Below are 15468 nucleotides of genomic sequence, written 5' to 3' on the forward strand. Positions count from 1 at the left end.
TAATTCCTTAATCTGTGGAAACATAAAATTGGGTGATTCCTAATTTTGTTGGCCTTGGTTGTAAACATCTACTCTGTATGGTCAGTTTCTGTTTCACCTGTTTTATCTGGCACATTAGCCACAAATTAAAATTTATTTATTTATTTAGCTGAAGATGGGAGGCAGATAAAAGGTAGGTTGATGAATGATTGAGGATACAATGAGGCAGGGAAAGAGAAGAGTATGTGGTGGTTGCCAGGAGAACAGAAAGAGGAAATGTGGGGTGGAAGATACAGGGGGGAGTCAGGTGCCTCCTGCATGTTCTTGCAGGTTCCCTACCATGCAACTGGGCCTGGCTCAGAGGCCGGCATCACACAACTAGGCCATTGTTTTCCTAGGCAGAGGCTGCTGGCAGAGAGAGAGAGGGAAAGCTGAAGACAGAGGAACAGATAAAGGTAAGTTGGCCATTGGTTGGGAAGGACAGAAGGAAGCAGAAAAAGGGGAGAGGCTATGGGGGCTTTCAGGAAAGGGAGAAAAGAAGTAGTGGAGAAGGGGGAAATGAGTTGCCCCCACAAGTCTTTGTAGGTTCCCACTTGGAAACATAAACACAACAGAACCAGGGAGGACAAATAAAGAGTTACAGGGGTATGCCAAAGCAAAAAAGTCTTCATGCTCTGGCAGAAGACACCAATAGAGAGAGACGAATCTCCCTGAGGGATTTCCAAAGCTTTGGCATTGTGACCAAGAAGGCCCTTTCTTGTCTAGCCTCAGATGGCGGAGGCCTCTGGCAACAACATTCTGTACCCACTGTACCTTCTGGACAGTCTTCAGGGCAACCCCATGTAGAGCACATTGCAACGATCTAATCTACTTTTACCAGGGCATGCAACATAGTAGCAAGATTTTTCCTGTCCCGGAAAGGCCACAGCTGGCTCACCAGCTGAAGCAGGTGAAAGGCACCTGTGGCCACCACTGCCAGCAGTTTATCCAACAGAAGGCATAGGTCCAGCAGCACCATCAAGCTATGAACCTGCCCCTTTAGGGGACTGCAACCCCATCCAGAGCAGGAGATACCTCAGTTTCTATGTCAAATTTCCCCCAACAGTAGCACCTCCATTTTGTTGGGATTAAGTTCCAGCTTGTTAGCTCTCGTGTATCCTAAAACTGCCTCCAGACACCTGTTCGTATTTCCACGGCCTCCCTGGGATCTGCCAGTAGTGTAAGAGTCAAGTGTCTTCTGCATATTGGTGGCAACTCAGCCCAGATCTCCAGATGACCTCTCCCAGAGGCTTTAGATAAATGTTGAAAAGCATGGGGATGACAAGACAGAACCTTGCAGAACCTCACAGGCTAGAGGTCAAGGGGCAGAACAGCTGTCCCCCAGCACCACACTCTTAAACCTACGGTGATTCCATTATATCTTTCCTATATGCAAGTCCATTCTCTCTGCTAAGATGTAAATATCATCTAAACTGTCAAAGAAACAAATGTTTTACAAACTAATAACATTGTAAAGAAAATTTGAAAAAAAAAGTTTATTGAGTATTTTAAACAAGTTCAGTGACATCACTGATAAGCAATAGGTTCACTTGAACAGAATTGTTCTAGCCCCATTGTCTAGACCACTGGGTAACCAACCACAAGCATCTATAAAAATCACTGACTGGTGTCACTTCTAGAAAGTTAAGTACATAAGCAGCGATGTGAACCTGTCAAAATATTTTACTGTACACACACACGGATCAATTCTAACCAAGATCTTAAAAACGGTGAAGAAAAAAGGTTATTCTTTCTATGTAGTCTTGAAACCAGCAGCAAATGCTTACATTCTCTACAATTAGTTTCTTTACGCCTGTTGTCACTGCCAAGCTTAGACATCATTTTGTCATCATAGAGGACTGGATAATCAGATGCACAGGAAGATTAATTAGTCCAGCACAGGCACTCATGAATGGGACAATGGATAACAAAAGCAGGGTTAAGCTAGCAATCTTGTGAGCAAAGTATAATTTGTGCGGTATGTAAAGTGATGCCTCTGAGGGTTTATACAGTCAGTGATCTTCATATCAGCGAACACTTCATCTTTGTTGAAGAATATACACGTGGGACATCCTTCTCCATGGGAGAGATTTTTTACACCTGGTGTTTAAAAGAAGAGCACACAGGTAAGTTAAATCATTTTAAAAGTACGAATGCCAGTCAAGTTCTGTCTAAGATTACTTATTAGTATCAGAAATAGGTGAAAATTATGTCAATAGCCACCCCGTTCTATTCCACATGCATGCTCAAAAATGAGGTGTATTTAGCAATAGGCAATTGTATGTTACTTTTTTAACCCTCTTTCAGCCTCCTGAACTTATTTATTTATGTTACTTTATTATCTTTGAAGGAATAGCTAGTGAATCTGTTGAACTGATTTTATGGATGAAAATTCATTCACATTGTTATTGCTCGTGACAGAGAGAATAGTGACTTGCTTTTGTTTACAAAAACTCATCTACAGCCCTAAACCCACAAAGCAGCAATAAGTCAACTCCTCACTGTTTTCACAGCCACACTTCCCATGGACTGCCAAGAAAGCATAATGCAGGATGGTTCTTCCCACCCCTACCCTTGCATCCACAAGAAAATCTATGTCAATAGCCCAACACTTAGAATTATAGAGTTGGAAGGGACCACCAGGGTCATTTAGTCCAACCCCCTGCAAAATGCTGGAAATTCACAACTACCTCCCCACTCCACACCCCCAGTGACCCCTTCTACATGCCCAGAAGATGGCCAAGATGCCTTCCCTCTCATCATCTGCCTAAGGTCACAGAATCAGCAGTGCTGACAGATGGCCATCTAACCTCTTCTTAAAAACCTCCAGGGAAGGAGAGCTTACCACCTCCCGAGGAAGCCTGTTCCACTGAGGAACCGCTCTAACTGTTAGAAAATTCTTCCTAATGACCAGACGGCAACTCTTTTGATTTAATTTCAACCCGTTGGTTCTGGTCCGACCTTCTGGGGCAACAGAAAACAACTCGGCACCAACTTGTGCTGTGTCTCCATGATACAGCTGGTACAGCCTGCTCTCTACTAAAACAAAATGAATAAATACTTACAACAGCTACTTAGAATGGGGATGTCTCCCTGATGTAGCTTCCATTCGGCTCTGTTTTAAACCCTGTGCAATACAGGATACAGAATTGTTTGTAACTGAAGACCAATTTGTATTACAGACCAATATGTTATTAACGGGGTGACAATAAAATCTGATTATCTATGTCTGGGTCCTTGACCTTTTTGAGCCTGTGGGCACCTTTGGAATTGTGAGGCAGAGTGGTGGGCAGAACCACAAAATAGATGCCACAGGAAGTGCAGACAACCACAGAGGAAATCCAAGTGCAGGGAAGAAGAAGGGTTATTTTTAAAAATCCACTGGGAAAGAGGAGAATAAAACCAATGCTATGGTATGCTGCTAAAACCCAACACTATGGTATGCTGCTAAAACATTATTTTAATATGCACAACCACTCATATCTCCATTGGCCAATCAGAAGCCCTGCTTGGCAAGTGCCTGGCCCTACCCATTTTCTAAAAACACTTGAGGGGCACCAGGAAAGGTGTCGGGGGGGGGGGTACCATGGCACTCATGAGCAGAACACTGAGACCTATGATGTATACTTTCTTAAAGCGATGAGAAGGTCTTCGGTTACCAGATTAATCATCTGGGGCTCCCTGTTGTAAAAGAACAGTGGATCCAGGATGGCTACGTGTTTTTTAAGAGGATTTAAACATGACCTCCCACTCACCACTTCTGAACCCCTATGCCTTTTGGTAGAACTACTCCAGCAGTGAAAGTATAACAATTTGTGACACTGAAGGACAGCTCCAGAAAAGCCACCTCCATGATGTGTTTGTATACAGCTTTCTTGGGCAATGAGGAAAGCTGAGATATAAATGAAGTAACTTTTGCTGTTCCAGGAGAGCAACTGCCTCTCCCTTCTCCACTTTTCTGTGCACAAAGTAGCACGGGTTGAGGAGGGGGATGTGCAGGGAAAAGCCCAGGACACCTGAAGACTAAGATCCATTTTTAAAAGAGGTTCATTATTTTAAACTTTTGCTAATGCAAATGTTCCCTCCCAAAAAGTCCAGATCAATAAAATGTATCCCCAGGATTATGTGGGTGGTGCATGCAGCACTTTTGGGGTTGCGCGCAGAGCTAACAGCAGACTACAGAAGCAGGGAGCAGGCTGCAAAGGTTCTCTTGGTCATGCACAGCAGAGATGTCATGATGGGAGGAGGGAGGGGGAAATGTTTCTGAAGTGGGAAATCAAGTGTAGATGTCTTTTCCATTGCCCTCCTCCGGCAACCAAGTGTGGGACCTGTCTGAATATTTAGCAGCTATCCGGGTGACAGTCAGGAGGACACAACATCATAAGATGGATTTCTGGTCATCTAAGTTAAGCTGCAGTACTGCAGTCAAAAGCTCTGCTCACGACCTGAGTTTGATCCTGACGGAAGTCAGTTTCAGGTAGCCGGCTCAAGGTTGACTCAGCCTTCCATCCTTCCAAGGTCGGTGAAATGTGTACTCAGCTTGCTGGGGGTAAAGGGAAGATGACTGGGGAAGGCACTGGCAAACCACCTCACAAACAAAGTCTGCCTTGGAAACGTCGGGATGTGACGTCACCCCATGGGTCAGGAATGACCCGGTGCTTGCACAGGGGACCTTTACCTTTTATAAGATGTTCACAACATTACATCTCAATAGTGAAACACCACTCATTACTCCTATAACCAAAGACACTGGAAGAGAGCAGCACATGGTCAGTTTCTTCCAGGTTCTCTGTTCGTGCAATAGGTCTGTAAACAAAGAACTTGGGTGATTTTTAAAAAGTAGGTCATAGATAGTGAGTTAGTGTTTAGTTTTGGTTAGCTAGGGCAATGTTGATCTGACTCTCAATTTTTGCTTTAATCTTAAATTAATAAGAAAATGGCAGAAACATTTGGACAGCATTTCCACTTCCATGAACTCTTTTGTCTATAGCAGAAACCAAGACAAATATCAACACCACACTGAATTAATTCTCCATGTGCAGCATTTCCTCTCATGTAAGACTCTTGTTTTTGTTGCAGGAAATAATGCAGACACATATGATGGGATGGATCTGGACCAACTGTGGTTCTCTTGGATCTGGGGCTTTAAGGTCAAACTACACATTACGGTCATCCATGGGTTGTCTGGGTCCCCAAGCTGATGGGTGACAGCCACCCATAATGATCTGATTTAAAACTTGCTTTTTATTAGGTTAAGATAATGAGTCACACAAAAGGCTATTCTATTCAAGTTGTGTTAATAAAGGAAGTGGTTGAATAGGTAAGCAGCATTTCAGGAAGAAAAAAAGAAGACTTCTCTCTTACCAGATAGTAGCCAGTGTGATAACCACTCATATACCAGGCTATTAACATACTTCCTAATGCTTCGTCATCTTCAGAAGAGTCTGGGCTCATAGGTGGTGGTGGTGGAATCAACTGGGAAATGAGAGTTTAAGCTGAGCTGGTTACTTTCTCTTTAGAACGATTCAAAAAGCAGAAAAACTCTAAAATGCATGCTTTTTTCCCAGGTTTATAATCTGCAAGCTAGTAGAGTATTATTTTAGTCATCTAAAATTAGCACCCATATTTTCAAAACATGTTTTAAGAGCTAAACGCTCAGGTCCTACGGTGATTGCAGTTCTAGAATCTTACATCATGGTTCATTACAAGCAATCATTTAAGCAGCTTCTAATTCCAAGTTAACTGAATTAGGGGGCTAATATTTATTGGCAGTCTGCTTGCATCATGTTATCAGATTCACTCTAACTCAAAAGCTATTACTAGAGCTTGCTGAAATCTTAGACAAAAGAACATGGGAAGGAAGGTAAAGAAAAAGATCAAGACTTCAATTTGACCAAAGCACAGAGAGACACTTCAGTGCAGTCTCAACAAATTTACAAAGCGGAAGAGCCCAGAGTAAGCAAATACAATCAGCAGTATGAACATCCAGTTCTTGCCAAATAGCAAGTAAAATAATAAACTTGTGCCTCAACTATGCCAGACTAGGGATGCTGCACATTTCATGGTGAGCATATGCAACTGCTGAATATACATTTTCTCAGCTGTCCCAAACACAGGTGATCCAATCACCACCTGGCTTAGCTGTTAAGGAGAAACAGAGCTGGGGTGTTATCTGCATACTGGTGACAACTCACTCCAAATTCCTATTCCACCACTCCCAGCAGTTTCATGTAGATATTACATAGCATGTGGAACAAGATGGAACTCTGTAGGATCTCACAGCACCAATGACACAGGGCTGAACAGCAATTCCTCAGCATCACCTTTGGTAACTGGCTGGTCAAATAAAGAGTGGAACCACTGAAGCACAGCAACCCCCCCCCCTTCTAATACAGCTAGCCTCTCCAGAAGGATATCATAGTCAAGGTACTGAAAGCCACTAGGAGGTCCAGGATAACCAGCAGGGGTTCACTCCCTGTCACAGGTCAGTCAGGGTAACCAAGGCCATTATCATCCAAAAACCAGGTCTGAATCTGGACTGAATGAAATAATCTGTCTCCTCCAAACTGCCTAAAGCTGTATAGCCACCACCCACTTGAACACCTCGCTCAGGAATGGAATATTAGCCACTGGGTGATAATAGTTTAGGTCACGTGGCTCCAAGGATGCTTTCTTTAGAAAGGGTCTCACAACCACCTCTTCCAAAGTGGTTGGAAGTACATCTTCCCACAGAAAGGCACTTTATTATCTGGACCCAGTCAACCAACCCAGCCTGGCATGATACTATTCGCCATGAGGGGCAAGACCAGAGACGGTGGGCCACACACTCCAAAGCACCTCTGTCCACTCCATCAGGTCTCCAAAACTAAAAGTCATCCATACAACTAGGATGAGACTGGGCACCAATAACACCGGGTCCGACTGTGGTGAACAACCCAAATGGCTTCCAAGCAGAAACTGAAACTTCTTGCTCAGTCTCCACTTTGCAGGGACCTAGTGAGAAATCTGGAGTTGGAGTTCAAAAGCTGACTCTCAGGTGATATCAGCTGAGTTGGTCCATTTGTTCTCCACCCCCACCACCTAAGCTTCTCTATTGCAGCAAGGGTGGAACACAAGGAGAAACTTGGGGGTGGAGAGAGCAGGAATGACTGGCTTCTTTCCCCCTCTGCCCCAAAGTGTCAGCTTGGGTTGCCAAGAAAAGGAGCAGACCACTCCTGTACCCTGCAGCAGAAGTGATTTTGGCTGGTGATGAGTAGGTTTTCCTCATGGACTGCAAAGAGTGGAAGCAGATCACTCCTATTCTCTGCAGCCCATACATCAGTTTTAGGGAATGATTAAAGGATTGATTGCCTTTCCCCCCAAAACCCAAAACGGACAAAAAGGGTTCCAGAGAATAGGAAGAATCTCCTCCTGTTCTCTGCAGCCCAAACTAACAAACTGGAGCGGGGAGAAGAGAAATCCCCCCACAACCTTGTTGAGATAGAGCAAACTATCCCAACTGGGACAGAAGAACCTGATTTTCAGCTGATCCCTGCAATCAACACAGTTGATTTCCCCAGCAGGAGTTCAGAAGCTTTCTCCTAGTTGATCCCTCATCAACTGGCAGGTGGGTCCAGATAGCTGCAAGTAACCTGTTCCTACAAACAGATGCAAACAAGATGCAAATAGCTTGTTTGCATCTGTTTGCAGGAACAGGTTACTTGCCGCTATCCAGACCCAGTTGAGCTTTTGGCAAAGAAGCTCCTATTAGGAGAAGACCCTCAGCTTATGCTCCAAACTGCCAAGTTCTGCACTGTTGCTATTAAAATACGCAGAGCTTTATTAGAGAATGATTATTAGAATATTTTACAATTTTATCAATTTTAATGTGATAATTTTAACCAGGGGTTGCTTTTATTGACCTTACACCATTATATGTACAGGCAGTCTGTGATTCTGCGGTGCAAAACTATTTTGTCTGGAAATTTTGATGTGTTGGCACGTGATTGGTCAGTTGACCGTATTAATAAACGTGACTTGAAGATGCAAATAGCTGAACAGCCTGTCAATCAATCAGCTGCCTGATTGCCAAGATGACTCAAACCAGTAGTTGTTTGAGCATCCCTTTTCTAGGCTGCATGTAGCTGACTGAATTTATCTAATGTTCCTCCTATATGTAGAAACAAGCATGTCTGTGATAAGCTAGACTAGATCCTTTACCCACACCTTGCCAGTTTTCTATGATAGTGAATTTTTGTATGCAAGAACATTCAGTTATGTAAATGCCTTCTTGCAGTCTGAAGTAGTGCAGATCAGAAATAGGTTAGACATGTTGGCTTGGATCCCAAGAAGGAAAATCCATCTACTATAGCCCCAAATGATAGCATGCCGGAGGAGTACAAGTGGCAGGTGGAAGTCTGTAGTGAGATGAGGGGAAAATCAGCAATAACCACCCCCCATCCATCTTTGGAAATCCTCCATTTGATCCAAACCCTTATCTACTCTTTGAAAGAACAGGGTCTAAGAGCATGCCTTTTTACTGTCACACGTTTTCCCTATTACTCACCGGTGGTCCTGATGGAAATGGAGGAGGCCAGCCTGATAAGAAAGATGGAGGTCCACTGAACTTTGACCCAGACTACATTCATGTTGTTTAACATGCAAAAAAAGAAGATTATATCCATGATTATGAAACTAAGCAAGCAAACTAACACAATGCATTCCCAACAATGAATTATGTCACAGGTTTTAAACATTTCATAACATTTCTGGACCTTAATGAATATTCATGCTCAAAAGGCACCAAGTTCTGTGATTAGCTTTCCAAAATACATTAATCTTATGTGAAGGACACACAGAACAGAACAAGGCTCTCATTTCGTTAAGGTAAGGGTCCCCTGTGCAAACACCGGGTCATTCCTGACCCATGGGGTGACGTCACATCCCGACGTTTCCAAGGCAGACTTTGTTTACGGGGTAGTTTGCCAGTGCCTTCCCCAGCCATCTTCCCTTTACCCCCAGCAAGCTGGGTCCTCATTTTACCGACCTCGGAAGGATGGAATGCTGAGTCAACCTTGAGCCGGCTACCTGAAACCGACTTCCGTCAGGATCAAACTCAGATCGTGAGCAGAGCTTGGACTGCAGTACTGCAGCTTACCACTCTGAGCCACGGGGCTCCTCTCTTTACCTTGGTAGAAATTATTATTCTTAAAGCTGTAGCCCTTAGTCTGGTAGTACAAGGCCAATTACGATTAAGCCTTTTAAAAGTAGGCACTACTCCACTAAAACAGTTGAATGCTGCCATACAGTAACTAGATGACTTTCTCTTACCCTTCCCAGTCCCGGTGGTGGAGGTGGCAGTGGTGGCAGAGAGAAGTGAGAATTCCATTGTGCTGATTTTGTACGATTATGTTTACTTCCAGGTGACTGGAAGGACAGGTCGCTTTCATCGGTTGAATACTGAGTCTCGTTTGCATTCTAGAAGATATAATTTCAATTAGAAATTCGTCATAAGACATTTTCAAGCTACATTTACAAGGTCCAAATAATAAATACACTCTGGCCTTCCTGCTTTCGGATCTTGGGATGTCACATAACACAGCTTTTAAATGCAACTACCCAAGGACAGCAAGTAGCGTTGAAAGGACTGCCTTTCCCTATATGGACCTGTGTGCCTAGTTACACCCTCATAACAAACTATTCTGGCAATGCCCTCCCTTTGCCAGGTGTATTCTTCTGTGGCAAGGTCTCATGCCTTTTCTGATGTGGCATTGATCCTATGGAATGGACTTCCAGAGGCATGGAGGGCACCCTCAGTGGAAGCCTTCCAGAGTACAAATAAAGTGCTCCTTTTGGATAGAGGCTTCCTCGATGGACTATATCCATCATTTTACCTGCAGGAAGGAAAACCTTTAATGGCTGTTTAATGTAATTTTTAATCTGCCTTTTCTCTATCAGGGACTCAAAGCATGTTATAATGATACATACACAAAATATAAAAGCAATAATTTGAAACCAAACAGATAGTTGGCCAGCCAACTACTGCTGCCCCCAGCAACCATCTAATCCTTATTTAAAGGCCGGCCTCAATTACTCAGCCTTGCGTGATTTGTAGATTCACCCCCCGCCCCAATATCATTACCACCACCACCAAGAAGGCCATGCCACAATGTAAGTGCTGCCACCAAAAAAGCCTGTGTACAGGCCAAGGCTGATTTAACTTGCATGCACAAGGGAACAGAGAGCAAACCCTGGTTGGACGAACACAACTGCCATGTGGGTACATATCGTAAACCCTGCAAAAACTGTTAAAATAAGACATTTCTCCCATTTCAGTAAAATGGGAATTTTATATTGGCTCTCACCTCCCCGGCACTTCTTTCCTCATTTGTTCCCTCAGCATCTATTGGTGGCAGCAGATCAGACAGCCGGTGCTCTTCCCTATTTCCATATCCAGTATAAACCACTACACACGTCCCTTTCTTCCAGTTAATTGAGGTAATAGTCGCTTGGTACACATTACCATCTTCAGACCAAACTGCACTGCACGCATCATTAACTCTCCACTGCATTGAAAGAAAAAAGTTACACACGTAACGTTCCAAAACTGGTTTCTGCATTGGCCTCCTACATTAGCAAAATTTCTTTTGTGGAAAAAAGACCTTTACTTCAAGCAGACAGTTTGTAAAGTATACTTTTATACCTTCACTGAACAGTTAACATAAAAAGTTTGCTTCCTTTAGTCAAATATATGCTAGTTTTAAAGAGCTCTGTTTAATGTCATGCTACTAAGTGACCTGCCACTTTTTAAACTTTCAAATCAGTTTAAAACTGTAATAGTTGTCACCCTGGTTTGAGACCTTTCTTCAAGTGCACCACCTGAAAACACTGAATCAAAAGTGGTTCTCTCTCCAGCAGCTTCTATTCTGATTACAAAAAGGATCATTCCCATTTCAAAAACTGAAAAATGGAACAATACCAGGGAAACAAACATATTATCAAGACAGCAACATATCACAGGGCTTCTCAAATATCAGGCTATCCTGTTCCTGTAAAATTTCAGGTGCAGCATAACTGGAAACTGAAGATAGCTGAAGAGTCACGTTCGTATCCTCATGCTTATATTTGGGAACTCCAGTTTCGATTAATAGGGTCTATTTCATATGAAACAGGAAAAAAAGAAACATCCTAAGAGTTTTTTGAATTTTGTCAAAAGCACCCCCCCCGCGCAGTGACCTGTTTCTGTGATGCAGCATTACTTTTCTTCCTACTCTTGTTCTTTTTGTTATTTTTTCTTTTTGTTCCAGCATTTTGCTCAGTTTTATCCAAAGGCTCTGAACAGTCACCATTTTTCAAAGCATTCTGTTAGAGAAAGAAAAAAAAATTGAGTTATTTGTTCCTTGAACTCCATGTCAGAGCAACTGCTCAGCACAAGTCCAGCCATACCCAAGAACACATGATGGGAAGAGTGATTCATATTCTAATTACTACTTGGAAGGTATTGACCCAGGTTAGCCCAGGCCTTTGAGGTTCACACTAGCTAGACTGCTTGCATTTTTGCTGCCCAGTCTTTTGAAACAGACTAGAGCAACACTACTTTTAAAATTGCTGTTCTAGTATCTCGTTCAAGGCTGCAAAGGCAAGCAGCAGCTCTTACCAACTTGTTCAGATTTTAGCACACAATTCTCTAGCACAGGTTTAGCAGCCCTCCCCACCAGCTAAATGAGACTGACAAATGAACCTTGATGATTACTAACTGACAAATCTGCATGTCTTTTGGCTGCTGCCCTCTATTTAAGAATGCACACAAGAAAAAACACCACAAGCTGCCCAGAATCAGAACTAAATGACAAGACGACTCCCATGGCCGTTCGGTAATTAGCAGTGCATTCCAGGCTGAAGTGCCCCACATATTTTTTTTGTTTTTCATGCTAAACCGTCATTCAGGAAGTGACTGCGAAGCCGGAGCATACCTGCTTCACATTTCTTAAGAGCCCCTTTAACACGACCTTTTCAGTTTGCTCTGCCCCCGCCTTGAAAAATCCTCTCAACGAAGCATGCAAAATCACAGCCAAGTCGCCTGCTAATGGCTATGCAAACAAAAGAAGGAAGGAGCAGGCGAGTGGGGTGTGTGTGGAATTTCTCTGTGAATAGGCATTTTAAAGGTCACATTTTTAAAAAGAGCTTTCAGCGAGCATCAAAATTGGCCCTGCATAAATGGCCCCATAACTGAACTTTGTCAATTATAGAATATTTTGTTTAAAACTAAGTTGGCAATAGAAGACTGAATTAACCATAAGCAATATAGTTTAATCACAAGAAAAATGCTGGTAATATTGTCTGAATTGTATTTTACTCAGTGATGAGGCACTAGAAGGGGATTCTCCAATCATGAGCAATCTGTATGCCACATCACAGACTGTCAGATTAAACAGAATGGTGGTATCCTACCTATGGCCAGCAGTCTTTTTCACATTCTCATTTTCCCTGAAGCCCTGAAACTTGCAGGAGAAACATGGAAAAAGAACCATGTTGACTAAGGGACTGGCGTAACAATGGGGAAAAAATCAAATGATGTCACCCTCACTCTTCTGCCAGCAAAAAAGAAGAAGTTCAATTGAATGTCATTACAGTGATATCACAATCTATTTACCAGGTTCTTTGTATTCCCAACTTTTATGTAACCGCCCCGCCCCCCTTGGTTGAACAGAGATGCTTTCCCACATATCTCCACAACAAAATGAGACAGAAACTTACTTTGTAAAAAAAGAGTTAAACCTGGGAATTCAGAGAATCTGATACACATATTGACATAACAATAATCAACTGCTGATTAAAACAAAATTGCCCTTGGTGGTGGGCAGGGCGGATGGCTGCTGCAAGAAGAGGGGGAGGGAAAGCAGCTGCCATAAAGGCGGGACCAGGAAAATCTGAACTTTCCCACACATGTAACTATCCAAGCTTTGCTGCGATCATTCCCAAAACTTTGCACCAAAAACAGGTTTGGGAAAGACTGAAGAAAAGCCAGGGGCAATCCAGGAGATTAATGAATGCACCTTGATGCTGTGGAGAAGCAGGAGAAAAACACTTCCCAACCGCATCAAAACTGGGGCAAATAAACTTTGTGGAAATGGCCCTAGGACATACTGCATCTACGAGGAACTTTTTTGCCTGTTGTTCAACTGATGTCTCAGCCCTGTCCAGCCTTCTTTCCTTGACAACTGCTGCTTCTGGAAACATTCGAAAGAGCAGCTTCCATGGAAGCTTAAACCTCTGCAGGCCACATTTTGCACTGAGAACCCCTCAGGGTGTGCTTTACCTTGAAAGATGCCACTGCTTTATCGTACGCTTTTATGAGGGCTGTATCATCCCATATATCAGAATCATCGCTCTGCAAAGGAAAGAGAACAACATAGAGAGGCTTATCCCACTTTTAAGATGCTTATAAAAGCATTGAGAAGTAAAGCCTAGAGTTGCCAACTCCTGTTCGGGAAGGGACAGAGCTTGGAGAGGTCAGGGTTTGGGGAGTGGAGTAAGCACATTGGAAATATGCTGAACAGCCCACCCTCTGCTATTTCCTCTAGGTGTTTCCTCTAGGGCAGTAGTTCACAAAGTGGGCGGTACCACCCCCTGGGGGCAGTGGGAATACCTAGGGGGGCACTAAGAGGCGAGGGGGCAGCAGGGGGACACTAGAGGTGGGCCCCTTCAACTGTGTTGTTCACTAATTTACAATAGATCAAGCTATGGCACCATGCTAGCACATTTGGTGGAAACTATCAGAATTTTTTCCCCATACTTTGAAGAGCTAGTACCACCGGATCAAGTTCATCAGTTTTGTTGATATGCAATTAATTGTTGCTGTTTTGAAATTTTATTGTTCGTATCTTCTTTAGTGTGTCGTGCAAACCCCTATTCTGAACAATGCTTTTTATAGGCTAGGACAAGGGGGGCGCTGGGGTTGAGTTTGTGGGACCAAGGAGGCGGTGTTTGGGAACCACTGCTCTAGGGAGAAGTCATCTCTGCAGCCTGGGGATCGGCTGCAACTCCTGGAGAACCCCAGGCCCTTACCTGGAGGTTGGCGACCTTCTTCACGTCTTCAAATACATCAACAGCTTGCTAAAATACAATATGTCATGTAACGCCACCCCACTAATTTCCTGATTCCAAGATTTCCTTGCCCTGACCTGGATGGCCCAGGCTAGCCTGATCTCGCCAGATCTCAGAAGCTAAGCAGGGTCAGCCCTGGTTAGTATTTGGATGGGAGACCACCAAGGAATACCAGGGTTGCTGTGCAGAGGAAGGCGCTGGCAAACCGCCTCTGCTAGTCTCTTGCCTTGAAAACCCCATAAAGGAGTCGGCTGCGACTTGAAGGCACTTTACACACACACACACACACACACACACACACGATTTCCTTAGTCATGCTTGGAAAAGTTGAGGGCAGCAGGAAAAGAGGAAGACCCAACAAGAGATGGACGGACTCAATAAAGGAAGCCACGGCCTTCAGTTTGCAAGACCTGAGCAAGGCTGTCAAAGATAGGACATTTTGGAGGACTTTCATTCATAGGGTCGCCATGAGTCGGAAGCGACTTGACGGCACTTAACACACACAACACACACACGATTTCCTGCCACCTCCGATCCACGAGCAGCAACACGCGGTAGATGAGCCCGGCCGCCCACGAAAGGACCCGCCAGAGCGATCCTCGCAAGGGGAGAGGGAAGCCCCGCCGGGGCTCACCAGTACCTGCCCGGCCCCTCGGCGGAACAGCGTCGCCTCGTCCTCGCTTCGAGCAGCCATGAGATCTCCCGGATCCCGTCGACCGAGCAAGAAAGCGCCCGCTCAACAGGCCGCCGCCATGGCTACGTCATCAGCTAAGGACTGGCGGGGAGGAGCGAGCTGGGCGGAGGCGTCTCCCAGCGCGGCTGCCTCGTCGGCGCCGCTCGAGCAAGCGCATCAGCGACCCCTACCGGCAGGGAGGCCTCAGCTTTTTCCTGGCCGCTTTACCACGGCGCTTCCTTTTTGGCTGCCCCGCAAGAGACCGATCCCGGAAGCTAAGCAGGGCCGGCCCTGATTAGTCTTTGGATGGGAGACCACCAAGGAAGTCTAGGGCTGCTGTGCAGAGGAAGGCACTGGCAAAACCACCTCTGTTAGTCTCTTGCCATGAAAACCCCAAAAAGGGGTCGGCTGCGGCTTGAGGGCTCTTTACACAGACGCACACATAAGAGCATCTCGGCGCAAAGCGCGTCAAGTCGGGCATCCTCTTCAGATGCTCCTTTTTGGCTTTGCGTGAGCAGTTGAGAACGGGTGACACCTCCGTTCCGATGGCATCGACTTATTCATTCATTTATTTAAAAAAATTATTGGAGAATAACAATAACAGCAACTGAAGCAGAAAAAAACGGCAATCTTCATGATTTAAAATACAATATATCTATAAACGCAGTGGGTAGCCGTGTTAGTCTGTCTGC

The 15468-nt window shown here is 44.4% G+C and overlaps 1 protein-coding gene across 1 annotated transcript; it reads right to left on the reverse strand.

Annotated features, from left to right (window-relative positions):
- Positions 1-2025: 2025 nt before the first annotated feature.
- LOC130476102 (survival of motor neuron protein-like) lies at positions 2026-14806 on the reverse strand. The gene is made up of 9 exons (XM_056847965.1): positions 14744-14806; positions 13316-13387; positions 11233-11358; positions 10362-10562; positions 9328-9474; positions 8564-8635; positions 5383-5493; positions 3084-3145; positions 2026-2118 (listed from the first exon to the last, which is right to left on the reverse strand). Exons 1-8 carry the CDS (start codon positions 14795-14797, stop codon positions 3089-3091), a joined length of 840 nt encoding a protein of 279 aa, XP_056703943.1. The 5' UTR covers positions 14798-14806; the 3' UTR covers positions 2026-2118; positions 3084-3088.
- Between the last annotated feature and the right edge of the window lie 662 nt (positions 14807-15468).

Source organism: Euleptes europaea, chromosome 4 (assembly GCF_029931775.1).
Source record: "Euleptes europaea isolate rEulEur1 chromosome 4, rEulEur1.hap1, whole genome shotgun sequence".
NCBI lineage: Eukaryota > Metazoa > Chordata > Lepidosauria > Squamata > Sphaerodactylidae > Euleptes > Euleptes europaea.

What these genes read in the sequence shown, in the direction of transcription:
- LOC130476102 (XM_056847965.1), bottom strand. Translation starts at nt 14,797, where the DNA reads ATGGCTGCTCGAAGCGAGGACGAGGCGACGCTGTTCCGCCGAGGGGCC. An exon ending in ATGCTGCATCACAGAAACAG is followed by an intron (nt 10,563 to 11,232) that starts GTCACTGCGCGG and finishes CTTTCAATGCAG; the next exon opens with TGGAGAGTTAATGATGCGTG. An exon ending in CATTTCCATCAGGACCACCG is followed by an intron (nt 5,494 to 8,563) that starts GTGAGTAATAGG and finishes CTCATTTCCCAG; the next exon opens with TTGATTCCACCACCACCACC.